The following is a 27,907-nucleotide window of genomic DNA, read 5'->3' as shown; positions in this document are numbered from 1 at the left end:
GTAGGTTTCCTACTCAATAAGTTTTGTCTGAACCACAGTGGACTGCATTCTGAGTGATGCTGACAGAGGGGTGTGGTCTATTTAGCTCTGGAAGGTGCCTGGAGGTGGGGGTGGGGGATAAGGGTGGGAAGATGGACTTAGTTTGAAAAGAGCCAGGGAGAGCACCATTCATAATAATTATAACAGGAGTTCCCATCGTGGCTCAGCAGAAATGAATCTGGCTAGGATCCACAAGGACTCAGGTTCGATCCCTGGCCTTGCTCAGTGGGTTAAGGATCTGGCGTTGCCATGACCTCTGAGGTACATTGCAGACATGGCTTGGATCTGGCATGGCTGTGGTTGTGGCTGTGGCCAGCAGCTACAGCTCCGATTCGACCCCTAGCCTGGGAACCTCCATATGCAGCGGGTACGGCCCTAAAAAAACAAACAAAAAAAGAACAATTAAAAACAACTTCCTCCCAGTGCTTAATATCCCCACTTTACAGATGGGGAAACTGAGGATCAGAGAGATCAAGTGACTGTCAAGTACAGCACCAGGCAGAATCAGACAGCAAGGATGCCTAGACCATCTGACATTCCTACCTGCGTGCTGAGGGGACTTCACCAAGGGGCTCCCCCTTCTCGATGGTGAAGCCACGTCCAGGAACCTGCCATTATGTATTAAGTGTGGCCGGGGGAGGGGGTTGGGGAGGAGTGATGGTTTCTGTTTCAAGCAGCCTCTGCTCTAATAGGGGATGTCAGACCATGGAACTCTCCTGTGGGGAGACAAGGACACCAGAGACCTGCCCACTCCCCATCCAGCTTCCAACCCCACCCTCATCGACAGCAGTGACAGGACAGATGTGGTGGGACTGCCCAGGTGCTGGGGGGCAGGGATGAAGTGGAGGCGGGCACAGTGACTGAAGCGCTGCCAGCCCCTGAGATGTGCAGGGGGTCAGCTGCTGTGGTCTGGAGATTTGACCAGAGAGACATTGTGCCCCAGGCCCACTGTGGCACCACCTCCTGCCTGTCCCAGGCCCTCTCCATCTGATCCCTTCTCTCCTTATCTCAGCCAGTGGGAGGTGGCTTATTTTCCTTTTTTCCTCATTTCCTTTTACATTCTGGGGCCATTGCCAAGGGAGCCTGGGAAGGCACACTGGCCAGAGGAAGGGCCAGATAAGCTGAGACCTGAAAGTCTCCACATAAATAATTTTACATAAATGCAATCATATCAGATTTGGTTTTTTTTGTTTGTTCTTGAAAACATTTTTCTGGAGTTCCCGTCGTGGTGCAGTGGAAACGAATCTGACTAGGAACCATGAGGTTGTGGGTTTGTTCCCTGGCCTTGCTCAGTGGGTTGGGGATCTGGCGTTGCCATGAGCTGTGGTGTAGGTCGCAGACGTGGCTTGGATCCTGCGTTGCGGTGGCTGTGGTGTAGGTTGAAGGCTGTAGCTCTGATTAGACCCCTAGCCTGGGAACCTCCATATGCTGCAGGTGCGGCCCTAAAAAGCGAAACAAAAACAAAAACAAAAACAAAACAAAACAAAACAAAAAAACCAACAAAAAAAACCCAAAAACCGAAAACCAAAAAAACGTTCTTCTTTAACTTCTTCCCTCTTCCCTTCCCCCCGCATCATGCTCTTACCCTCTGCCCACTGGGGGAATCCCTGCCAGCATCTCACTGTGTATCCTACCATATCCCAGAACTCTAACCACATACAAACATGTAAGTGTGTGCATGTGCAAATTGCTTTAGAAAAACAGGATTCTACTCTCCAGCCTCTGACTTTTTCCCTTCTCAGTGCCTCTTGTCAATCCCTCCAACTCAACCAGGGTTGCTCTCGTGCATTCCTTTTAACAGCTGCCAAGTAGTCCATGGTGTGGATAGCTTTTAGGAGATATTATTTTCCTATTAATGAACATGCGCTTTCTTTCCACCTTTTGTTTAATGAGAAGAGAATCATTGGAAAATGTAGCTCTGGCCAAATCGATCCCTTACTTAAAAGCTTCCAGTGGCTGCCTGTTTATCTCAGGACAGAGTCGTGGCTCATCGGTTTGTCGTGCTGGAGGGTCTGACCCCTCTCCAAAGAGGCTGCCGCTGCTTCAAACTCTGCTGCAGCTGGAATGAGCCAATTTTCCTTCCTCAAAGGCACCTGCTCTTTCTCTCTCTGTCCCAGTGCTCCTGCCTGCCAGGCTACCTCTTCTGCTTCCTTCAGGTCTCAGCATACATGCCCTTCTTCTGACCAGTGTCCCTCTCCAGATCCCTTGACAGCGGTCTTGGAGTCTGGGTCTTCTCCCAGGAACTATAATTTCCTGGTCACATGACATTCTCTATCCCATAAGCATCTGACTTTGACGTGTTCTGTATCCAGGGCCTGGCCTAATGTCTGCGCTTCTTAGGTGCGTCTGTGTGGAGTGAATGACTAGATGAAGGGAAAGAGTCAGGCCCTGCAAGGAAGCTGGTGTAAACCCTGGGCTGGGCCACTATGTCACCTGCCAGTGGGAGAAGGGCATTGAGTCAGAGTGGAGGATCAGGGATCAGGGAAGTCAAATTATTAGGGCCTGGGCCTCTGTGGGAGGCAGGGGGTTGGGGAGGACAAAGGCTGGGGCTTTGCAACAGATGAGATGCCTGACGCTCACCTTTGGGTCTCACTGGCAGCCAGAGAGACTCAGTGGACAATTTGGGGACCTAGCAGTTATGACCCAGCCATATTCACTCTCAATCCAAGGTCAGAAGAGGTGTCCACGTTGTATCTGCCTCAGAAAGAATGGCTTCAGGAGTGGGACTTAGTGTGTTTTCAGCTGAGAGTGTTAATGGGAACCCCTAGGAAGTAGTTTGAGAAAGCAAAAGCAGAGGACGTGGGTGAAGTGGGGGTAAGGAGGTGTGACATCTCTTAGAAGGTGCTGGTCTTTTTTTTTTTTTTTTTTTTTTTTTTTGCTTTTTAGTGCTGCACCTGCAGCACATGGAAGTTCCTAGGCTAGGGGTTGAATCGGAGCTACAGCTGCTGGCCTACACCACAGCCGCCGCAATGCAGGATCCAAGTCGCGTCTGCAACCAACACCAAAGCTCATGGCGATGCCAGATCCCTGACCCACTGAGAGAGGCCAGGGATCAAACCCGAATCCTCATGGATATTAGTCAGATTTGTTTCCGCTGCACCACAATGGGAACTCCCAGAAGGTGCTGATCTTTATAAACACCAAAGGACCAGAGTGCTTCTTTGCGTCCACCACCTTCCAACGACTAAAAGCGCACTCCATAGCATGGTGCGAGCCCACAGGCTGTTGGGTCTACAATGAGAAAAATACAGAAATGGAGCGAAAGCACTCGATATTTGATAGCAACTTGACATTGATACAGTCAGTGGATTCCCCTCATTGGACCATGTGGAGACCAGTGCAGGAGCCAGTTACAAGGGACATGAGCCACATGAGGTCAGGCAGTTGGGACCCCATATCTGTCTGTGTCTTACTGGAAATTGTAAAAACAAACTGATCTAGAATAGGAAGAACCCCCACCCAAACAGTGACCATCGACTTGTCTCTTTTTCTCCTGAGGGCAGAGCAAGAAGAAACGTGTCTTCTTAGCAGCTAGCAGGAGGGACATCAGTCAGGAATTAAAAATTGTAGGAATTAAAAATTAAAAATTGTAATTTGCTGTCATTGTTGTCTGGAAGAAATGTAGACTCTTCCTGTAAGGTCTTGAGAGAGACTGTCCCTTGCTTCCTGGGTGGGGAAAGGAGGCTAACCATGGCATCTAGAATAGCCTTCCTGCTGGAGGTTGAGGATGATAATTCCCAGCTCCTAACACCATTATTATACATTTCAGAGAACTTTCACTTTATCTTTCTAAATTATTATTATTATTATTTTTAGGGCCACACCGCAGCATATGAAAATTCTTAGGCTAGGGGTTGAATCGGAGCTGCAGCCGCCTGCCACAGCAATGCCAGATCTGAGCCACATATGTGACCTACACCACAGCTCACGGCAACACTGGATCCTTCACCCACTGAGCTAGGCCAGGGATCGAACCTGCATCTGCATGGATCCTAATCAGGCTCATTACCACTGAGCCAAAATGGGAACTCCCCAATTCCACTATCTTTTTGACCTTTACAATCATCTTCCACATAGATCAAAGCAGGGTTTATCATTCTCACTGTGTAGAACAGACAGTTAAGAAACAGAGAGGTTAAGTCAGGTTCCCAAAGTTACTCAGCAAATTAAAAACACAAAAAGGATAAGAGACAACCCCCAGGGTTTTTAACAGTGACAAGGAAGGTGGGTGTGAAGGAACCGAAGGAGGCAGCAGTATAAACAGTAGCTACTGTAGGGATAGCAGCTATTTTTCTTGAGTTGTTACTGGGTATCGCATACCGTGTGTAATTACTCATTTAATTTTCACAATGGGTACAATTACCATCTCCATTTGCAGATGAAGAAACAGAGCCTACGTGCGATTAAGTCATTTGTCCAAAGTCACTCAGCTACTAATTAACAAAACTGGTTCTTGATTCAGACCAGCTGACTCCAGAATGTGTTCCCATCACCATAAGCCAGATGTCACCCACGCAAGATCCCCCCCAGGGACCTAGTGCGACACATGTGTTGTCAATCTCGCAGGCAGAAGCTGAGGCTTTGCCCTGTCAGCGGCTTGTTCCATACATTGAGTGGAATTCAACCCCCCTAGGCTGGGGTTCAAGGTGTGCATTGGTGATTCCTGCGCCTTGCTCTTCTGGCATATTCTGCAGCCGCTCTTAGCACAGGCTCTGCCCCAGGCTGGCAGGTGGGCAGGCTGTGCGTATGGGTCGGCCCACGCATGGGACCTGGTTTGCACCTTCCCTCTCTCCCCACTGTAGTGAGGAGCGGAAAGTCAAATGCATTCAGTTCAGCACCTGGCAACTGCTAATTATTAACGCCGAGCTGCTGGCAGCTCCTCGTTATGTCACGTCACACGGAAGATTTATGGCCATTTTGAAAGTGGCTTTGAAATGAGACAAAACTCAATATTGAATTTTTTTCATCTCCTTCTCCCTCGGGGTTTCAGGGCCTATGATATCAGCTTCCTCCCCATTAGCATATTTCTAACGAGCGCTTATTAAGGTGAATTTCATTGCCGTTCCCTGAGTTTTCATTAGAGCAGGGAGTGGGTGGGTGAGCAAGCATGGGCACAGGCAGGACCTCCAGGGTCTGCACTTGGCCCCATCCTCCTGTTGGTGAGCTCTGCTCTTCCATCCAGGCAGGCAGGGGACCTGCTGGTTTCATCATGGGAGTGGGCAGAAGGAACCGGGGTGGTTATAAGCAGGGCTCCCCATGCTGGAGGGCCTGGGATGGCTCAGCCAGTGCCCAGGGACAGGCAGGCTGCCACTCTCCTTTGAGCCTCAGTCCCCTCAGCTGTACATCGGGAACTATAGCACCTGTCACATGGCGAAATAAACTCTGTGGGGCTGTATCCTTGGTGGCTGGCACATCAGAGGTGCTCAGAGAACAGTGGGGGAGTAGATAAATGGGTGGAGAGAACAACAGGCTGTCCCCATGTCGAGGATCAGTCCCGGATGCTAAGTTGGCTGCCTGTGGGGGTGCCAGTAAAGGTTTGCTTATTCACTGCCTGTGGGTGGGCTCGGGCGGTGTTGATTGGTGCCCAGGGCACTTGTACCAGCCCTGGAGTAGGTGGCAGAGCCACGTGCCCCCTATCCTGTGTCTGTTGCCACCTAGATGTGCTAAGGGGAAAGGTGGGTCTGCATTCCTGTTACGGCAACTCTATCCTCTGCTTCACCTGGGCCTGCCTGGCTTCTTGGCGGTGACAGGCAGCTTCCCTAAGGGCTTAGCAGACCCCTGCTTCTGCTCTCCAGAGATACTTTGTTGGGGTCAGGGTGCCCTGTGAGTCCAGGAAAGAACCAGATGTTGGCAGGAAGGAGATCCCCAGGCCAGGTACCTGTGCTGTGGAGTGAGAAGCATGAAGGGCAGAGAAAGGACAAGGTCAACCTCTCTTAGGCTGTCTTCTGGATGAGGGTTGCAGCCCCTGCCCTTAGGGAATCCTAGGGGGTGGTTCTTGACCCTGGATGCTCCCTGCAGTCTCTGAGGAGCTTTACACAAATACAGATGCCCAAGTGCCACCCACAGAAATTCAGTTCTAATTGACCTGGAGTGAGGGCCCAAGCATGGATATTTAAAAATGTTCCTGGGTGATTCTAATGTACAGATGGGGTGGGTACCACTACTCTGTGTGTGTGTGTGTGTGTGTGTGTGTGTGTGTGTTGGGAGGAGGAAGCTCAGTGTCTTGCCTGGAAAGAATGATTCCCCTCTCCCTGCCACCCTCACTAGGGCAGCCTCAGCCCTGCCCTGAGCTCTCTGATGGGGGTGCTCTGATTTCAGCCTTTGCATTCACCAGGGACAGAGGAGGTACCAGCGGAAGGATGAGGTACCTGTTGCTACCTGCGGACAAATGTTCCTGTGTCACTGAAACTTGGGCCCCTCTTCACCATCAGAGGCCTCATGCCTCGCTCTTCTAGGGTCACATGAGACAGCAGGTGAGGGTGTGCTTTGTAAAAAGCCCTCGATAAGGTGCGGGCTTATTAGGACTGGAGACCTCTGCAGAAGCCGTTCCATCAGTCCCTGGGCGAGGGGTCTGGTGGAAATGGTTTCTGAGGGCCCAGGAGAGCAGGGCAGAGAGAAGAGTGGGATGAGGCTGTGGCTTCCCAGCAGAGGCCTCTGGGGGGCAGAAAGTTCCATCCTGGAATCTTTCCTGCAGCACCCCCATTCTGCCTCTCTATCTAGTTGCCTCCTTTGTGCCTGTCTTTGGAGGAGGAAAATAAAAACTTGCCAGAAAGGCTGAGGGAGGTGGCAGGGGGAGACCCTGGCCAGCCACCAGGAGAAGCCTGCCCTCTTTGTGGTCCTCCCCACAGCAGCTGTGTCAGGCTGGTGGTCACACTGCTCACTCGCTTGTCCCACGTTTATCTGCCACCACCCAGAGACACACAGCCCTACCGGGTGGCTTCAGTGATTGCTCCACAGTGGGTGAAATTGGTTTGAAATAAATGTCTCCTCCACCTTCTTCCCTTGGGGTGATTTTATCCTTCTCTCCACTTTGTGGAATGATCCAGAGTCTGGCATACGCCTGTTCTGCCTAGATATGTTCTTTTTGATGTGAAGATGTTGCCACGGCTACTGCCGAGCCGGAGGTTTCTAGAGAGCCCGGCTGCACTGGCTGCAGAATTCCACGCGCGCTGCCCCTTCCCCGTCGCCTTGGATGCATCCTGGCATCTGAACGCTCACTTGTTAAGGTGTTAGAAGATTTTCTGGGTGGGGTCTGACTAGGGTGGGGCCCTGCTTATTCCTGGGGCACAAACCGCTGCTCTACTTTGCTGGGAAACTGCCCCTTCTATACAAAAATAACCTCCACATCCTCTGAGAGCAGGAGAGGTGCATGGGAACCGTGGGCTCAATTAATGATCCCATTCAGATCTCTTGCCAATGATTGCTACCCGCCCCGAATCTAGCTATCCCTAGGGGTAGACAGTGAGAGGTAGGGCTTATCCCCTTAAAGGCTTGTCCGCAGTTTCTCTCTTGATTTCTCGAATCACAGTGGAGGTGAGATTGCTCCCCTTTTTTGGCCACACCCACAGCATGCAGAAGTTCATGGGCCAGGGATCAAACTCTTGCCACAGTTGCGACCCCAGCCACAGCAGTGACAACGCCAGGTCCTTAACCACTAGGCTACCAGGAAACTCCAAGAGATTGGTACATTTGGAGAAGGTAGTTAGGCCAAGGGATGACACAAGGGAAATGAACACAGAGGACATTGTAAACGAAGATAATCTGGTCCAGAGGGTCTGGCATCCTCCCCTGCAACCTCAGCTACACTCAGGATCATTGCCCTGCCCAGTCGCTAAAGCAGAGGCATGCAGCCTCTCCACCCATCTGCTGATGTCAGAGCCATAGGGACCTTAAAGACCGTCCAGTGCTTTCTCAGCTGGGTGCAAGGGTCCTAACACCCTGTGCCATCCGCTGCATGTAATAGATTGGCTTTTCTCCTGTGCATCTAGAATGGTACGAGTTATGTACCATCCTTGGGAGAGTTGATAAAATACATTGAAGTCATTTCATTTTCTTAGTACTGCTAAGAAAGGCTTCCTCTCAGCTCATAGAGGACAATGAAGCACCAAGAGGGCAGGAGGCTGGCCCAAGATCACAGCTGGCACAAGCTCATACTTTTCCCACAGTAGCATATTGCCCCCGCTTCTTCCTCTGCTCCAACTGAGCATGGAGGAAGCTCCGATCCAAAGGATGACCCCCGTCCCTCCTCCACACACACCACATGTAGCACACCTGCACACACACTTGCACACACATGAGCACCTGTATGCACCAAGTCCAAAGGGCAAACACAGACCTGGAACCACAGTGATAGTCAAGCAGGTAGCTGAGTTCAGATCTAGTTCATGCTTCTAAACTGCGAGTCTCCATTTCATCACCTGCCAGTGGGGATCATGATACCTACTTCTTAGAGCCACCATGAAGATGGGGATTGGCCAGGTGCCCAGCTTAGTGCCTGGCACAGGGCAAGCTCCTAGGAGCCATTCATTTCGTGCTTTCCTCTGGGATGCAGTAAGATGTTCCAGGGTTTTCTCAGTTAACAGATATTCACAATTTGTATCTGTCAGCATCCCGGTTCTCATCTAAGAGGGGATATTAACAGAACATCCTAGACTTCACGCTGTGGTGCAATGGCATTAGTGGCGTCTCTGCAGTGCTAGGGCTCAGGTTCGATCCCTGGCCCAACACAGTAGGTTAAAGGATCCAGCAGTGCTGCAGCTGTGGTGTAGGTCACAGCTGTGGCTCGGACCTGATCCCTGGCCTGGGAACTCCATGCGCTGTGGAATGACCAAAAAATTAAAAATTAAAAAACAAAAACAAACAAACAAACAAAAAGAGTATCCTAAGTTAGGACTCTTAGGCACTGAATATGGCATTGGTACATAATGCTTACTTAAACTTCAGCCCTGGCTTGCCATCCAGCTGTGCACACCCAGGCCCCGAGACTCAACCCCTCCCCACCCCCTCCCCTTTTCTTTCTGCTCCCCACCTTGGCACAGCCACATATCTGTGTGTCAGGGGTCTCCCAGGGCTTAGCAAGCTTCTAGCCTGCCTCCCACTCTTTCCATCCCACTGAGTCTCCTTACGCGTTATGGCAAATTTAGAAATATTTTTTTTATTACTCAAATGAATTTTTCACATCTGTAGTTGTATAATGATCATAACAATCCAGTTTCACAGAATTTCCATCCCATAACCCAAGCACATAAATTTAGAAATTTGTGGGCACACCAGAGAATTAGAACGCTGGGGGAGCATGGTTAGACTTGGCACAAGCTTCCCACTTTCTACCTGTGGGTGATTCAGTGCGTTGGAGGTTGGCGCCTCACACCCAGCTGGCCTGTGGAAAAGGCAGAAAGCAACTCGGAGTAGCTGGAGTCGGAGGGGCACCCTGTCCACCTCCATCCTGCCTTGAGGAATGGGCAGTTCACACATCTGAATTTCCTGTGGAGTCAGACGTTAGGCAAAGACCTTGCTGTGGTTCCAGTGCCGGCTACCCAAAACTCTCTTTCACAAGCGTGCCCATTTCCTTTTCTGCCTTGTTAAGTGAATCATGGCGAGTGGCGTCAAATCTCTTTGGATTTATTGGGATTTGGCACAATTTCAGGGTCATCCCTCCTCAAGGCCTGTCCCTGTTCAGGGGTGAAGGCAATAAAGCTGAACGGATCATCAGTCTAGACGTTTACCTTGGAAACTGCTTTTCAGGAGAGAAAAAAAATCTCACTGGCTCTAGGGTCAAAATGCATTGGTGAGCGTGGCCAGTGGCTTTGATGGCACCCCAGTTAATGGAAGGTTCCAGTTAATTGAGGTGGGGCTGTGCTCTTGGACACTGGGGCTCATGATGGCCTGTGCCTGGCTGGGCCTAAATCAGTGACATGGCTCAGATCCTCCTAATTTCTTCGCCATAACCTGCCATGCCTCCCTCAGGCCTAATGCCTTGGTCGGCTTTGTTCCATGGAACCCTCAGAAGGAACTGCTCTGACACATTAAGCTTTTTAATTTCTCACACATTGCGCATATATGCCCCCAGACAACACAGAATTGATTTATAATTCTCTTAATGGAAGCACAGGCTTTAGCGGCTCCAAAAATAGATCGTTACCTCTGCCACCTTTTGTGATTTTTTTTCTCCTCCCATTTTTAACACGAAAATATGATAGTTCATTTCATCCCTCTATTGTCATCCACTAATGCCAGACATTTCTTTTTAGGCCTTTGATTTATAGCATGTTTGTTCTGTTTCACTTCATTAATTACTGTTCTTCCCGGGCCCCCACGCCAGAGTCTTTGTGTAATGCTCTCTTACGGTAAGCAGGTGCTTTTATCCTTAATGAACAATTTCCTGGAAAATACTGAAATAAACAACGAATAATCAGGCCGGGAACACAATGAGGCTGGGAGTCGTGTGCCATTCTGCAAATTAAACCGAGGAGATGGGGGTAGATTTTAATCTGCCGCGGTGCTGTTCCCGTGGCCCCTTCTTTTGGGAAGGGCTGCAGGCGCTGATGTTCTAGAAGGTGAGCGAACATCCTGCTCCTCCAGGAAACCAAGTTCAGAAGAGCTTGAATCACAAATGCTCGTGGCTGTGGAGATGGTCGTTAGACACAGCTGAGGCCAGAAACGCTGCCAAATTGGCCTCTGGTCCCAGACTTGGCATCACCTCTTGCTTAGCGTGTGTGTCGGCAGGGCCTGGATGGGGCCAAATTGCAAACGTACCGAAACTCATCTTGGGTCCCTTGCTCTGTGCTCTGACAGATGTGCCCCACACTGAGGAGGCGATCCTTATCGGAGGATCCTGATAAACTGTCTCTCTCTCTGCAAGCCCCCGGACTGCATCCTCTCAGCCCCCAGTTAGAGGGTAATGGCCACATTTAGTCAGTGTTTTACTGTCTACAGGCCCTTCGCATAATCCTCGTCTCTGACATCTCAGGACCCTGTGAGTCCAGTTTTCTTCCTATTCCCACATCACAAAGGAGGAAGCTGGGACTCCCAGAGTGAGCGACCTTCCCAAGATCGTAAAATTGGCAAGAAGCAGAACTGGGGTTAGGACCCAGGAACGGAGGCCGGAGCTCCGGGTGTTTGTTACCCCTGAAGGAGCAGAGCCCGCGGGGGTGCTGGGGACAAATGGGCACCGGAGTGAGGGGATGCTCCCTGGGCTGACCTGCCCAGGCTGTGAGCCAGAATTCATCAGTGTCATGGACAAAGGGCTGCAATAAATTTCTTTTAAAATCTGAATAGTTGGTTCATTTATTATATTGGGTAGAGCTGACAAAATTGTATATTATCCATCCATTTTCTGTGTCATCAGATCATTTTGGGGCTTTGAAATGGCATAATGTTTTTAATCACAGCTTGGATACAATCACAGCATGGACAAAGGCCATCCAGTTCTAATGGCAGTTCCCCCCTCCCTGCCCCATCCAACCTATGGCTTCCGCGGCTGCCTGGCAAGCTCCATAAAGCCGCCTGTGTCTCTAGGGGTAGCAGGCTCACGATCCCTGCTCTTTGGGAACATGCACCGCAAGGAGCAGTGGGGGAGAATGTGGGCCCGGGGGAGGGTAAGCTATGGGGATGCTGATAAAGGGCCCTGCCTTGTTTGAAAAATGAGGATAGCTTTACTGTAGCTTTTCCAATTGAAAAGCTGAGATCTGTTCATCAAAGACAATGTAGATAGAAAGGTACAGAGAAGAAAGCCAGTCACCGAAAAATCATCACCCTGATGCCTCTGTTAATACTTTTAACATGCTTCCAGACATCTTTCTCTTCTTGCTGGCGTTCCACACACACCACACACATGCCTGATGCGATGGTCACGTCCATGCTGTTTAGCAACCTGCGTTTTCCACATAATCATAATACAGCAGGGTCCTCTTTCCATGTTGGTGAACTTACATATATTTTATTTATGTATTTGTGGGTTGGTTGATTATTATTTTCCCAATTTTTTGAAGTATAATTGATTTACAATGTTGTGTTAGTTTCGGGTGTACAGCAAAGTGAGAATCCAGTTCTCCTGCCTCCCCTGCTTTATCTCTTTGGTGGAGCAAACCTGATGTGGGGATCAAAGAGAGAGGGGGAAATGAGGGGAAGGGTAAAGAAGGGAGACCTGCTTTAGGGGAACTCACAGAATTGCAAGGGCCCAAGAGATGGTACTGTCTGACCCCAGCCTCTGGAACAAGCAGAGAGTGAAGCTCAGAGAAGGAAAGCAACCTGCCCAAGGTCACACAGCAAGTTAGTAATTTAGGAGACAAAGGAGAAGAATGGGGCCATGGAAGCTGAGCTGGAACTCAGGAGGGAAGACCCAAGGGAGACAGGAGGTACAGCTGCTCTGAGTCCTGACAGAGTAGAGCTGGGAGGCTGGATAGGCTTGTGAACAGGTGGCTGCCCCTTCAGAGGAGGCAGCCCTGATGAAGAGTGGATTCAGAGTAATAATGCCCTTTGCAGCAATATGGATGGGCTTAGAGTTTATCATACTGAGCAAAGTAGTTCAGAAGACAAACACCATATGATCTCACTTATATGTGGACCTAAACTACGACATGAACTTATCTATGACACAGAGACAGACTCACAAACACAGATAACAGACTTGTGGTTTCCAGGGAGAGGGGAGGGGAAGCTTGGGAGTTTGGGATTAGTAGATGCAAACTAGTCTATGTAGAACGGATAAACAACAAGGTCCAACTGTATAGCATAGGAAACTATATTCAATATCCTGTGATAAACCATAATGAAAAAAATAAGAAACACATATATATATGTATGTATAGCTGAATCACTTTGCTGTACAGCAGAAATTAACACAACATTGCAAATTAGCTATACTTCAATAAAATGAAAAAAAAGAGATTGGGAGATACCATCGTGGCTCAGTGGAAATGAATCTGACTAGCATTCATGAGGACGCAGGTTTGATCCCCGGCCTCACTCAGTGGGTTAAGGATCTGGCATTGCTGTAAGCTGTGATGGAGGTTGTAGATGTGGCTTGGATCTGGAGTTACTCTGGCTGTGGTGTGGGCAGGTGGCTACAGCTCCATTTCAACCTCTAGCCTGAGAACCTTCATATGTTGCAAGTGTGGTCCTCAAAAGACAAAAAAAAAAAAAAAAAAAAAAGAGAGCGGATTCATAGGCAGCTGGAAAGGAGGTATGTGAGGGATGTTCCACATCAATTCCGGCAAAGGTCTCTGATATCCCATCACGTTTGCCCGAGGCTTGCTGCTGAGGAAAGGCCTGGGTGCTTTGAATGAAGCCACATCCTGAATCTCTTGCCCTCTCTCGGCCATTACCACATACTCTCCAGCAGGTGTCTGGGGTCTTGAGGGTCTTGGGGTGTGAGTTGTCTTTGTGTTCGTAGCACCTGGCAGGAGTTCAATAAATGTTTGCTGAATGGACGGATGAACGATGAGACCGTCTTGATAATTATACATTTAAGGCTGATCCCAGGGTCACCAAAGACGTGTAGCCAAGCCTAGATTTTCCAGCAGAGGATGTTCCCATCAATATTTCCTCAGCTCCTTAGAACTTCTAGAATTCAGAATTATAGACTTGGAAGGGTCTTTGAGGCAGAGGATATGAGTCAGAAGGAAACATATTTTACTGAGCATATTCGATGTGCTGGATTCTGAACAAAGCACTTTATTTGCTGACACATTTGATATCCTAACAGTCCTGTGAAGTTGGCCTTAACCTAATGTGATTGATGAGAAACAGCCCCAGAGCAGGTAAATGATTTAATCCAGATCACGTAGCAAGTAAGATGGCGTCAAATTGGAATCCTTGTCAGCCCAACTCCGATAGTCCCTTCCATGTGTCTTGGCATCGATGTGCCCTGTGACCTTGAGCAAGTCACCTGGAGGCAGTTTGCCCTTCTGTTGGACAGGTGATGCTCCCAGGTCAGTCCAGGTACCAGCCCTGATACCACATGGCTTGCTGTTTAGCCATTTGTCTTCACAGTTGAGCCCAGGTGGGGGACTTGAACCCGTGATGAGTGATTCTTGGTGCTCTTTTCCCACCTGGGCATTTGTGGATGCAGCTTGTAGTTTTAGAATTTTTTTTTTTTCGGAGTGGGTGGGAATGGGAACTAAACCCTGTGGGGCTGTGTGGTCCTGAGTGACTAACTTGTCTGTGGAGGTTTTGTGGACATGGCCGTGATTTAATGCCAGGGCATGAGAGACTGACTCCCATAGCCAGGGGAACCCCGCAGCCCTGAGAGAGGGTGGCAGAGGGGAGCAGAGCAGGCCAGGAGTGGGCTGGCTTGTTGGGGGCGAAGGCATCCTCCGGGTTGGCCAGGACAGTTGAGTGTGTCTTGATTTGCAAAGAAATGGAAAGATGGAGATAATTGCTCTGTGAGGAATGGAATGGCCTAAGAACACAGATAAGTTTTCTCGCTTCCTCTTCAGAGGGGCTGGAGGCTGGGGTGCTGCTGCTGCCTGCCTGGGAAGGGGTGGGCTGAGGGCTCAGAGCCCAGGAGCTGCGGAATGGTGGGTTCAGGGTGGGGGCTGTTGGTGGTGGCAGTGCTTCATGAATTTGTTGGTTTCTACCCCCCCTTCCCGCCCCCCCGTCCCTGCCTCTCTGCCCCTCACTTCCCCGCTATGATTTCTCTCCAAGCCTGACTAATGTTTGGGCCACTGCAGGTCTTGAGGGCACAGGGGACCCGACAGTCTTATGAACCTGATTAATGGGCACCGCAGGCCTCCATGGTGCCATTTTCAGGATTTGCAGCCCGAGGCTTCCCCGGGCAAGGAGAAAGCAGAATTTATCAGGGTGGTGGAGCCCTGGGACGAGGACGTTTGCATGTCTCAGGAGGCGACGCCAATCCCCTGATTTATCCCAGTGGGCAGGCACCTGGCAGGGCCTCTGCTTTGGCGCTGGGAAGTTCTGCCGTGCTCCCGCAGTCAGGGAATCACTCTTTTGGAGATTAAGAGCTATGGATTTATTTTTTTAACTTCTCTTTTTTTCAAAGTGCAGGGAGATTAGAAAGCGTTCAACATAAGCCCAGCCCCTGGTGGGATTGCCCGAGGGCAGGAGGCTTCATCAAGGCGAAGGGCGAAGCCTCTTAATTATAGGCTGATCTCGGCTCCTCTTTTCATCTCCTGCTAATCAGACCCCAGCAAGGCCAGTAAACAGAGAGGGGCTGGGAGACTGGGAGCTGGCTGATAGGGCGGTGGGAAGATGAAGGGGAAGGGCCGCTAGACAGGATGATGACCTTGGCATTTACCCCAATGAGTGTAAACTCGGCTTTTTTGTTTTATTCAGAAAAAAATAGAGAATGTGTGTCTGTGTGTGTTTGTGTGTTCTATAAATAGAAGATAGAAATCTCTCTCTCTACACCCACATGCTGGGAAGAATGTGAGGCGTTTGCTTTATGAGCCCCAGTTTGGGGTTTGCTTCTGCTACTTCCTGAGGCTGAAAGCACCTTTTCATGAGGCTCTCAGAACACCAGTCAGTCTCCCATTGCAGCTTGAGCCTCTGAGTGGGCTTCAATGGCTGCCTTGTGCTGGTTCCTGGAACAGACACACCCTGGTGCTGGCAGGGTGGCCTATGCAAGGGTCTCTGGATTGCTCTTAGGATGTCACAGTACCCACTGCATCTGTCACCAACAGACTGGTCTCTCTGTGATGCAACGTCAGTGCAGGGTGGCGTGCCCCATAGGAGTGTCCCGTGTCAGGACAGACACCGGCAACATGACTGGTCCTGAGGCTCGGGATGGCTGATAGGGGAGGTGCTTGGCTGTAGGGTCAACAATTAGCAGAGTTTACAAAGATGGATGGAGCCCCCTCTCTATACAGGCAATCCTCTGGGTGCTGGAGATGGCAGTGAATACAATGGAGCAAAACCCCTGCCTTCAAGAAGTATGTTTTGGTGGTGTGGTACAAAGGGAAGGAAAATGATGTGCAGGTTCTAAGGCCCAGAGGAAAGTACTGAGGCCACATCAAGATGGTTTATATAGGAGAGGAGCAATTTCTGTGGGCCCTTCTCCCATCCTGTGCCCATGACAGGCATTACTAATCAATCATGGCCAGTTCCCCCTCATCCCCAGTTTCTCAGCAGAGTATTCCAAGCAGCCACTACCAATCAATCCCGAGCATTGCATGAGTAGAAACTTCCCAGGGCCCACAAAATAGTGCCTGACCACCTCCACCCCTGCTGCCCACGCTGTTGAGGAGGAAGGGCTCCCTAGAGAAGACTAGGATGGCCGGAGAGCAGGTTTCAGGTACATGGACCAGGCTCCAGTGCCCAAGATTTTGGCACAGTCAGGAGGGTTAGGCAGGTGGTGGAAGTGAAGCAGGTGGGGGAGGATTTTTGCACAGATGGACCATGAGGTCATCACAACTGATCCTGGGGCAGAGGCCATCTGTTTGTCTGTCTGCCCTCTGCCCCAGTTTTATGCATGTTGGCTAATGTGAGCAGCTGGTGTCTGGCCAGGTGTGTGTTGCCATCTGAGAGACAAGCTGGACTCAACAGGTGTTGTCGCTGGTGCTGGCGGGGCCCCAGCCGAAGGTGGGGCCTTCAGAGGCTGGCGCCATCTCAGGCCAGCATAGCAGGCCTAGGTTAGGAGGAGGGATCCTTTGCTGGGATATCCATGTCTCCTTAATACCCAGTGGCAGAGTCCCTTCAACACCTCGTGCTGAATGTAGAAGGCCCTCAGATGTTCGCATGAACAAATGAAAAAAACTCTAAGGATTCAGATCGACAGGACCAGGCCTTCCTCCAGGCGTGACCTTGACGAAGAGGAGCAGAGGTTGCCACATGGGTATCCCGAAGAACTCTGCTGCTGTAGAAGTCACTAGAAAGTTCTATGGGAAACACTGGGTAAAACAAAGTAAAACAGGTCTCTTTGCTCTGAGTCTTCCCAGAGCCTAAGGTCTGCTCAGATCCACTGTGACTATTTCAGATGAGGACATACATAGCATGCAGCATTTCCTGAACTCAGTCACTCGTGGAAACCCTTGACTGGGAGATTTCTATCACTATCTCATGGAACTAGTGCTTCACAGAACCCGGTTTTGGAAGATGCCTCCTCAAGGTTCCCACGTTGCCCACCACGTCTCCGCAGCATACACTCTGCTAGAGCCTTCACCGCTGCCCGCACATTCCTGCCTCCAAGCCCTTGCGTGTGCAGAACTTGCCCCTGCGTGCCCTTCGTCTGCCCTCTTTCTCTCCATACTCTGTCCAGCTTAAGTCCCGTTCATTCTACAAAGTCTTCTGTAGGCCCCCGGCGGGACTTAACCGCTGGCTGCTTTCGTCTCTGCACATGGACTCCAGCCAACTCATGTGATTTCTTTGTGTCCTAGAAGCACAGCCCAGTGCCGGGCGGGTGGTGCTCCAGGAGTCTGATGATTAGTTCAGGCGCTGCCAGGTGTACAGGTGACCAGGTGGGCAGGTGTGAGCTTTACTTCCCGGCGCCTTCTCTACCTTTCACCCTCCCCCGCCCCCACCCCACCCCAGTTCAGCAGGTGCAAAGCAACCATACTTCCAACTGGGAAAGAAATTTCTGAAACTTCTTGGAAGCTTCGCTCCCTCCCTCTGTTCCTTACTCTGCAGGGAGCACGAACAAGAGGGGAGGGAGCCAGCTGATCTATTTACATGTTCTCTTTCTCTGAGGGGCATTTTCTTATTTAATTATTAATGCCCTAAATCAGATGGTGCCTGCTGTGTTAACCTCTGTCACTCTGAATGGAGTCGGCCTAATAACCACTGTGGCAGGATTGATTTTCCCTCTGTCATCTCATAAGCGTTTGTCTTTGGGATCCAACCTCTGAAAGAGGGCCTGGGGAAGCCCCATTAAAGTGAATGGCGCTGAGGTGCCCTCAGGTGGGGATGGCTCCTTTCCGACTGCGCTTCACTTCACCTCCGTGAAGTGTCTGAGACAAGTAGAAACGCATTTTCTAAAATCAGTTCCCAAAAGGAACTGATTGGCGACCGCGGAGATCTTGACTTGAGGCGTTTACAGACATATCGGAAAGATGAAGTCAACACGCTGGGAAAGATGTCAGGGCAAGACAGGAGGTGATGAGCGCCGGATGGTGTGGCCAGGCTGAGAGCCGCGTGAGTGTAGCCTGCCTGGCACATGGTAGGCGCTGAGCCCTGCAGGGGGCAGCGGGGCTGGGGTCTGAGCTGAGCCGGGTCCGGGTGGTGTGTGATGTGCAGAGTTGAGGAAGAAGGACATCGAGGGCAGAGGAGTAGTGGGAGCCAAGCTTGGGGTGAGAAAGAACAGGAGACGGGGCCAGCCTGGCCCGGGAGGGGGAGGGATGAATGACAATGATACTGGAAAATGGTACCGGAATCAGGGTTCTTGTTCATGGCAGTTGAAAAATGAACTCTGCGAACACACAGGCAGCAAGCAAGCAACGTCTTTATTCGAGAAAAGCAAATAGCTCCTGGGACAGGCTGGGAGGGGGGAGAAGAGCCCCCCTTTCTCTGTCATCCTTTAGGGGTTTTTATTCCTTAAAGGTGGGGAGGGGTACCACGTGGGGTCCAGAAAGATGCGGTTTTTTCCCATTGGCCTTGTTTAATTACTTATATCAGTCCTTGTCCAATAGAGCTTTTAGGATTGGAAATGTCCTGTGTAAGTTTTATGGTTTCTTTGTCCTTTTCTTTCCTTAGACTAAGTCACCATTCCTCTCATTTCTTTTCCATCAGTTGAGTGGGCTAGAGATTCGCATTTGCTCCAGTCAGTGAAGTCTGTGGGGAAGGTGCATTTCCTATAATAAAACAAGGCCTGGGGAGGTGTTACTCCCTGGAGCCCTTAAAACACAAATGTTAATCCATATCCATATCAAAGGAATGTATCCGGAGCCCAGGCTCCTACACTAACTGCCTGAGTTAATATTCTGCCTCAACGAGGTTGCATCCTTTAGCCTAGACCCGTTCAAGGGAAATGTCTGAGGCCTGAGGGGGTCCTAGAGGAGTCACCTCTTCCACCCTCAGGCTGGACATCCTTCTCCCCCCTCCCCCACGCCACGGCAGAGGCAGGCTTGACCTCAGATGGGGAACTTTGTGAATGCAGGTGATGGGGCTGTTGGAGGCTTGGATGTGCGTCCTGAGGAGCCACCTGCTCTGTAGCCTTAACTCGATCCCAGTGACCGAGGAGTGAGGCCTCAGACTGCAGGTGTAACTACCACCTCGCTGGCCATGTCCTGTGCTCCCATCCATTTCTACCTTCTGTGTGTTACCCACCCCACCTCCACCCTCACGGGGCCCTGGTGTCCAGGTATCTCTCTGTCCAGTGGGAATCACCTAAACTGTCCTGCCCAGATCTGACCTAGAGAGAAAGGGTTTCATGAAGATTTAAATAGCTCTCCCAAGTTATAGCAACGATACAAGTTACCTCTGCCTGCCACCCCTCTTCTGTCACCATGGATCAAAAGGGGCCAGAGGCACCATCTCCCCTAGTCAGATGGCCTCACCCTTTGCTATTCTAAGCTTTGTAGGTTTGAAAGCATAGCCAGGGAGTTCTCTCTGGCTGTTGGAGATTACATGAGCAGCCAGTGTAAGGAGACAAGGCTGTGGAGAGAACGGAGATGAGGCATTCTCTGCCCTTGGCATTTGAACTTGATACCTTTCAGAGAGTGTGTTTCGCTATTTGATTTATTTGATGCCTGCACCCAGAAGATGCTCACCGTCCGAACTCAATGCCATGTCCTGGGCAGGCTCTTCCTTCTTCCGAAGGTGAAGGTCTCTCCTTGTCTTTGAGGAGAACATGTTTAAATGACCTGCACGCAGCCCTAGCACTGTGTGGACTCCAGTGAGTGGGGCGCCCTCTGTGCAGGTGCTGATGGGGCCTCTGAGGCCTGGGGGTGGGTGGGGCAACAGAAGGGGAAGGGGGACATGGAGCAGGAGAAAGGAGCCGCTGTGGTTTGTGACCCCTGGAATCTGCAAATTGGGCAGAAATACCAGACTCGCTTTTCTCTTTCTTAACCAATTTTCAGAATCCATTTAGCCAGATGATTTCCAGATTTCAAACAGAGAGAAAAACCTCATTAATCATCAATTGGACCCCCATGGTTAGACAGAATTTGTGACAATTTATTTATCTTTCAAGGAGCTGCTAAGAAAGAGTTTAACAAGGAAATTATTGGGGCTTATGAGGAGAGCGTTTAACCTTTCACGAAGTCAGGGGCTCCATTTAGCTTCCCTCTGAGAACAAACGGGAGCCTGTGCAACATCCATGCTGCTCTTCTCCGTCCCCGGGAAGGGAGAGTGCTTCCTCGTCTGTAAACCCCGGGTCAGTGGACTAGAAATTCTCAACCATTTCAAGCCTGAGGGCTCCTTTCCAATGTCAAAATATTTTCTATACCATCCCTGCCCTCAGTTATTAGAAGTTGTCTTCCCCCCCGCCCCAAGTGTGGCTGATTGAGAATAAAGCTCCTGAATTCAGTAAAGCTTTTAAGCAAACCACGACTGCATCTAGATCTACATACACTGTTATTTTTCTGAGTCGTACTGTTCCTTCAGTCTATAGCTGGTGTTTGAGCACCTATGAACTGCAGGTGCCCTGGAGGTGGCTCTGTGCACCCCCCTACCTCTGCCCCGGCACCCCCGCCAGGTGAGAACCCTTGGGGAGCTCTCTAAGGCTATAGGACCATGGAGTCCAGGCCAGGAAGTAGTCTTGGGGCTCATTTCAGCCACTCCCAAGTCCATGGTTCTCTGCCTCTATGAGGCACCCTTTGTTGGGGAGTGTTTGGATTAAGGGACCGAGGGGGTTGACATCTGTGTAGCCCCACTCAACACCTGTCCCAGACTGTCACTGCAGGGGCCTGGATCAAATTCTGCAGGTTGCTTCCCGAAGCCCCTTACCAGGCTTTTCAAGCCCTTCAGCCCTCAGTGGGCATGTGGAGACACATCACCCTGGGTGTCAGTGGCTGAGAAGCCCCCTGGGAGCAAAAGAAGCAAGGGCCAGTCTTCTGGGTGGCTTGCTTGACTAGAGCTGATGAGAAAGCTCTGATCAGCTTAGCTGTCTCTAGGGCCACACTAGACACCTTTCTTCTCTGTCTTTGTGGGAGTAGAGAGAAGAAAACGAATGGCCGAAACACATCAAGATAAGGGAGAAGGGACAGAGGGAGGGTGTTGCCTTTATAGTTGTAGGTCAGGGGTTCTTGGTCCAAGGATGGGCTCGGGGGCCTGAGGGCACCCTGAAGTCACAGTCAAGTGTTGTGCATGGGGGCATTTTTCTGGGGAGAAGGTCTGTAACTTTCATCAGATTCTCAAAGCTATCCATGAACCAAAAACTTTCAGAAGCTCTGGCCTGAAATTTCAGCATTTCCCTGACTCAGACTTCCCACTCCCCGGTTACTCAGAACTGGTGAGGTGTTACCCTGTTAGTCAAAGCCTGCATGTGTGAAATATCAGATGCTCCTTACACAAGGATGATGGGAAACTTCGCCTGCTTAGCGCATCTCTCCTGCCGCTTCATGTGAGCGTCTTGGCGCCAAACAGATGCCTGCGAAGACGGTCCGATTAATGACGCTGCCCCTCTGTTCTCCCCCACAGGGCCCAGGATGGCACTCTTGGTGGCAGGGCTCGTTGTCTGCTCCCTCCTGCAAACCATCTTCTCCCTGAACCCCGAGGACCCCAACGTGTGCAGCCACTGGGAAAGGTAAACTGTGGGTCTTGGATGGCTAGGCGCTCCTGGGGGCCTCACCCTGGGCTTGGTACTGGTGGGAGAAAAGCAGAGGCAGGAGGTATAGACACTGTCCACCAAAAGGCCTGCAAGCCCAGGTGGAGACACAGCCCAGATGCTGAAAGGCAGGCTGGAGCCGGATAGATGCTGTCTGAGATTCAGTGCTGTGGGGGTCAGGGTGGGGTTGTGGAGTGACAGGTGATGTAAATGGGGCAGTCTGATAGTTGACAATGTCCTCCTGTTCCTCTCTGTATTTGCACTTCTGGCCATTTTACAGATGAAGAAGTAGAGGCCCACGGGGGCTCAGTGTTCATGCACAGAGTCGGGTGGGGGACGTGCAGTGAGGCACTGTGGTCCAGATGTGTCATTCTCTGATGCTACGATGCCTTCCTGGTCTCCAGGGACTGGCAGTGATGCAGCAGCTTGGATGCGCGGCCACTGGCCCGCCCCGAGGAGGGTAGGTGAGGGGCTCTGCTGCTTCCCATCTGGAGGTGGGTCGGGGGCTGCCTCAGAAGAGCCTGCTGCATTCTGCCTGCGGCACTAGGTCTAGGGGGAACAGGCCAGGGCCCTGCCGATGGTCTGACTTTGAAGCCCAAGGTGAAAGTATTGATTTTGGTGAGCAGAAAGACAGTGGCTAGAGACCCAATCAGGAAAAACCGAATTAAATCCTAGAATTGATTGGCCATGCTGACCAGAATGACGCTGCCACTTAGATGTTAATAAATCAAATGAATAAAATTAAGATGAGGGAAGTGGACGGTTGAGAAGAGCAGGTGAGTGGGGAGGGCCAAGCTTCATGCCTGGGATGGGGACTGCCCCAGCCCCACGGCCCTCCGCCTCACCCAGAGCCTGGAGGGATGGGCCCAGGCTGTAGAGGGACAGTGCTGGTGCCAGTATGGTCTCCAGGGACCGGGTGCTCCAGGAGGGGTCCCCACAAAGTTGAGGCTGGAGCAGAAGGCAGCCCTGCCTCAGCGTGCCCCTTTTAGGTGAAGTGGGAAGAACACGAGATCTGTGATGAGACCTTGGTTCACGCCAGTCTAGACTTTTCTGCCCTGTGACTTCGGGGATGTCTATGAACCACTTTGAGGCACCTCCGCCTCGGCAAAGGGGGAGTGGAAATCCTTACCGCTGCCTCCCAGGCTTGTTGGGCCATCAGGGTGCCAGTGTCACGAAAGGGCTTCAGGGGCCCATAAAGCTCAATTATTATCTTTTCTTGTTGACAACTCTGGCTTCGAGGTGATGGTTTCACAGACTTTACCACGTGTTGGGCCCCCTGGCATGCGGGTGAAAAGCAGAGTCTCCTGGGTCCTCTCCACAGAGACTCTGATTCGGTAAGTTTGGCTTAGAGTCTAGGCATAGGCGGTTTTCATAAGCTTTCCTCGTGATCTGGAGGGGATCCAGGTGCCGTGCCCCTTTCTGGTTTTGGTGAATGTAAACCCTTCTTTCCCAGGGGCTGAGAAAGAGAACAGGTGAATTCCACATTCATCTTTGACTTGCAAGCTCCAGCCTCAGCAGCCCCCTCTCGTCCACATTTCCTTGTTAAGACACCACGTGCTTACTGCCCCTGTCTGGGCTCTATCCCAGAGTGCCCAGAATGCCTCCTTCCTGCCTGCTCATTTCTGCTTTCCCAGGGCAGGTCCTCTCCTCCAGGAAGCCTTCTCTGATGGTAGGGCCCATCCTGACTTCTCTCTTCTCCAAATGCCATTGGTACCTGTGGATCAGTTCAGACTTGAACCAAACTCAGATGTTCTCAACCTGCTAACAAGGATACGTTGGGAATGTGAAAATATTCTGAACTGAACCGCACTGAGCCAGCATTTCAGGCTGACCGGGTTATCAGCTGAAGTTACTGCCTTGATAAGAGAACAAGGAGTGACTCTAGCAGCTAAAAGGAGGTCTGGGACCCCCTGGGCTCCTCCAGCCCTAGGGAGGAGGCCTTGTAGGGACGGCCCATGCCACAGGGCACCTCCTTCTTGGCTCTTCCAGCTGAGCTACACGTGGATGAGTCTGGTCTGTGCCATGCCAGAAACACACCCCAGTCCCCAGAGACCACTTAGGGAGAATTTCCCAGCTGGATTACTGCTTCTGGCAGGCTCCTCATTAATTATGCCCCTCCACCATAAAACCCAGCCGAAAGACCTCTCCTGGCTAGTAAAGCCCAAGCTCTACAAAATTAATCTGGTCCCTCATTAGCATGTTGGCAAATGAGCATGTGAAACCAACCACCCACGAATCCAGGGGTACACACCTCACCCGGAGGCTTGGAGCTGGTTCAAGTTCTGGTTGTCAGACTTGCTCGGCCCAGGGGACCTCTGCAGAATCGAGTCTGTCCCCTGTGACACCCTCCCCACCACCTCTGTTAGGTTGATTCCCTTTCTTTGAGTACCCACTGTCCCTGTTGAAGTTGGAAGGGGCACCTGAACCTCCAGGTGCTTAACAAAGGCTGGGAATTTGGTCTGTGCATGAGTTTTGCTCCCTGTTCCCTGCTGTGGTCAGGGTGGAAATAGCCCTCAGTGCCTGGCAAGGAAGTGAATTACTGCCACTTGTATAAGGACAACATCGATTAGATACGAATTGTGTACCTGTCAGGCATTTTATCTTGCTTTCCCATCCCACCACCCTACAATTTTCTCAATAACTATTTTTATTATTTTAAATTTTTAATTTTTTTGTCTTAGGGCTGCATCCGCAGCATATGAAGGTTCCCAGGCAAGGGGTCTAATCGGAGATGTGGTTGCTCGCCTACACCACAGCTCATGGCAACCCCGGATCCTTAACCCACTGAGCGAGGCCAGGGATCGAACCCGCAACCTCATGGTTCCTAGTCAGATTCATTTCTGCTGTGCCACGACAGGAACTCCCTCTTAATAACTATAGGAAGTTCCTAGAAATACTTATCACAGGTGAGGAAATGGAGGCACATACCAGTTAAATGCCATATCTGAGGACATGCTATTAACAAGCCCCTGCATTCTCGTTCATTCACCTCCTGCCTCAGACTCCGCAGATGTGAGGGAGCACAGGTCACAGCCTTTCAGAGTTCAAAGGGGCTTTGGGAAGCCAGGGGTGGGCATCGAGCTGCCTCAGTTTCTTTTAGCCTGGAGAGAAAACGGGTTTGGGCCATGTCTGCACAGACACATGCCTCTGACGCACATCTCAGCAAGCGCCCTCCCTACATGTTCCATGCTTCAGAGAATCCGAATTCCCCACCCCCCTGAGTCCATGTGCATCGCTGACTGCTCCTGGGCTCCTCTTTCTGAATTCCAGGCCTTTGACATTTCAGGCAGCAGAGAGCCTGCCGGGCACCCACTTGGGGGGGCTGGCCTGCCCATCCCTCCTGCAAGCAAACCGACGGTTTCCTCAGGCGAAGCAGACGGGCTTTTATAGCCTGGACCTGGCCATCTGGCTCAGGTCAGTGAGCCTTCTGGAGAAACATACTGGATAATACCAACCGACATAAAAATTAATTCCTGAAATCTCAGCTGAGGTCCTCTCCCAGCCTGCACAGGAGGTATGAGTCCTCACTTAACACCCTGGCTTGATGGCCTTTTCATACCACACCTGCCGGGATGGGCAGGTGGAAAGACTTATTTTGGTGAAGCTGAGAGCTGATTCCCTGTGGCTTCTCCCCACTGGTCCAGGTTTATAGCTAACAGGTGGATAGCGAGATATCACTTGGATCAGGAGGGCTGGGGGCATGTCCTTGATGCCCGCCCCCCCCATCTATACTAGAGATATTAATAGAGCAGAGGGTAACTGGGTGACCTTGGGGAAATCACTTAACCTTTCTGATGCTCAGTTCCTTCATCTATAAAATGAGGATAACAATGCCGCCAGCTACCTTATAAGATTGTGCGAAGATTAAGAGGACTTAAAACACTTAACGTAGGGCATTCAAATATTTGCAGTTATTGGTACCTGCTGTATGGCCTGGGCAAGCCACTTCTGAGCCTTGGTTTCTTCATCTATAAAATGGGACCACTTACTACCTAGATTAGCTTCCAGGCATGGGCTTTGAAAACCATATAGATCTGCAAAGATTAGCTTCCAGGCATGGGCTCTGAAAAATCATATATATCTGAACAAACATAAAACTTTAAAACTTGCTGGCTTTTGCCTTCAGAGCCACATAGAACAACAAATGCAAAGCCTCCTTCATTCATTCTCTGTTTTTGTTTTTGTTGTTGTGTTTTTTTGTTTTTTTTTTTTTTGTCTTTTTGCCATTTCTTGGGCCGTTCCCGCAGCATATGGAGGTTCCCAGGCTAGGGTCTAATCGGAGCTGTAGCCACCGGCCTACACCAGAGCCACAGCAACTCAGGATTCGAGCTGCGTCTGTAACCTACACCACAGCTCACGGCAACCCCGGATCCTTAACCCACTGATCAAGGCCAGGGATTGAACCTGCAACCTCATGGTTCCTAGTCGGATTCATTAACCACTGAGCCACGACGGGAACTCCATTCATTCTCTGTTAAATGAACAAATGAACTAGGACTTTGGAAAATGAGCTAGGCCAAAGGGCAGTAAGGGGTGGGTGGGAGGGTCCTGGATCTAACCTGCAGTCAGGGAGGTTTGAATGCTGTCAGTACTCCGGGCAGGAGAAGGATAGTGGGGTGGGGGAGCTTGGAGCCCCTGGACACTTGGCTGTGGGGCCCAGATCCTCTGGGGAAAGAGGTCCCTTCCTGAATGTCAGCTCCACCTTCTAAGTGCTGACCTCAGCTTCCATCTCCTGTCTGGTTCTCAGCTATGCCGTGACCGTCCAGGAATCATATGCACACCCCTTTGACCAGATCTACTACACACGATGCACAGACATCCTCAACTGGTTCAAGTGCACCAGGCACCGGTGAGTACCACTCTCAGATGATGGGTGGGTACAGGGAGAGGGGCCCTCAGGCTCGCCTTCCGGCAAGTTAGCAAAAGATGCCCCTAGCAGATGGAGTCAGTGCATCGCCTGCATCCCCTTGGTACTCACTCTTGGTACTTGACCTGAGAGTCTCTGCTGCAGGCCTCTTTGTAGCTAGAGCAGCTTATGGGCAGGGCCTGCCAGACAGGCGTGCTGGAGAATTACTGCCCTTGGGGGAGCATCCCTCACCCAGGGAAAGATGGGGAGTTAGGGATTAACACCCCAGCTTCCTTCTCTTAGAGTAGCAGGGACAACTCTGAGGCTTGTTCCGCATGTATCCATGGTCCCCAGTGGGCTGGGACCGCAGTCATTCACAGCAGTAAATGCTCAAAAGCACACCCTGAATTGGCTGCCTTTTCTTTCCTGCTCATTTTTCCACTCCCCTCCCAGCGCTTCCTAGGATCATCTCCCAGATAAACTGCTTGCTTTTGAATCTTTGCCTCAGGGTCTGCTTCTAGGGAAAATCCAGCCTCAGAGGGCCCCCATCTGAGCAGATATAGCCCCGAGCAGGGTACCTGGCTTGGAGAACGGAGTGTGGGCTGGAGTCCCGCACCTCATGGTGTCTCGACCCGGCTGCCTGTGGGAAGAGCTCCATCTAGATGACTGCACACAGGAGTCTTGCTCCCTTGTCTGCAGCCCTCCTGGAAATCACACCATGCCCTCATGGCACCAAGGGAGAGAGGAAGGAAGAGAAAACACATTTTTTTTTTTTGATGACCTTGGGCAAGTCACTCTCTTCTGAGATTCCCTGTATACTCTTCAAACATGTAATGATCCTTATTCCAGATACCTGCACAGTCCTGGGATGTGAAAGTACTTTGAAAGGTCATGGATGTGAACGTACTTCGAAAAGAGCAGGGGAAAGTGGGAAAAAGTGAGATATTAGATACAGGCAAAGTGACATTTTTTGAGGGGTGAGAAATCCAGCAGGTGATGGGAAAGTGAAGCAGTGAGGGAGAGGCTGCCTGGTAGGCCTGTTTCTTAGCTGCTGAGCATCTGCTGATTTCTTTGGCTTCCTCTTTGTGGGCTGGTCCCTCTCTGAGGTTATGCGAGAATCACAATGGACAGAGATATGAATGGGGAAACTTGCTCTATGCTGAAAAGCCAAAGTCCTGGTTTTCCTTGGCAGTTTTGCCAGTAACTTGCTGTGAGACCCTGATAGATTTCATAACTGCATAGACAGATGTCGTAGCTGCTTTAAAAATCCTTGTCTGCTCATTCCAACATCCGGGTCATCTCAGAGGCAGTCTTCATCAATTGCCTTTTCCCTTCTAGAGGTACCATTTTCTAGTGTCTTTATG

General features: G+C 50.8%; 1 protein-coding gene across 27 annotated transcripts in view; it reads left to right on the top strand.

The window, feature by feature from the left end:
• MEGF11 (multiple EGF like domains 11) overlaps positions 1-27,907 on the top strand; it is a 384,198-nt gene that overhangs the window by 114,276 nt on the left and 242,015 nt on the right. For all 27 annotated transcript variants that reach the window (XR_014816993.1, XR_002346342.2, XR_002346341.2 and 24 more), the window contains exons 2-3: positions 21,571-21,676; positions 26,445-26,546. Coding sequence is in view for 21 of the 27 variants with exons in the window: in XM_084978608.1 (XP_084834734.1) it covers positions 21,579-21,676; positions 26,445-26,546 (200 nt within the window). In the remaining 6 variants the exon portion in view is untranslated. The remainder of the gene's footprint in view (positions 1-21,570; positions 21,677-26,444; positions 26,547-27,907) is intronic.

This window comes from Sus scrofa, chromosome 1, assembly GCF_054392235.1.
Source record: "Sus scrofa isolate SSC_HxYL_T2T_F1_AM1 chromosome 1, Sscrofa_HxYL_maternal_Yorkshire_Landrace_v2.0, whole genome shotgun sequence".
NCBI lineage: Eukaryota > Metazoa > Chordata > Mammalia > Artiodactyla > Suidae > Sus > Sus scrofa.
The sequence above is the reverse complement of the archived record's forward strand: the minus strand, read 5'-3'. Positions and strand labels throughout refer to the sequence as shown.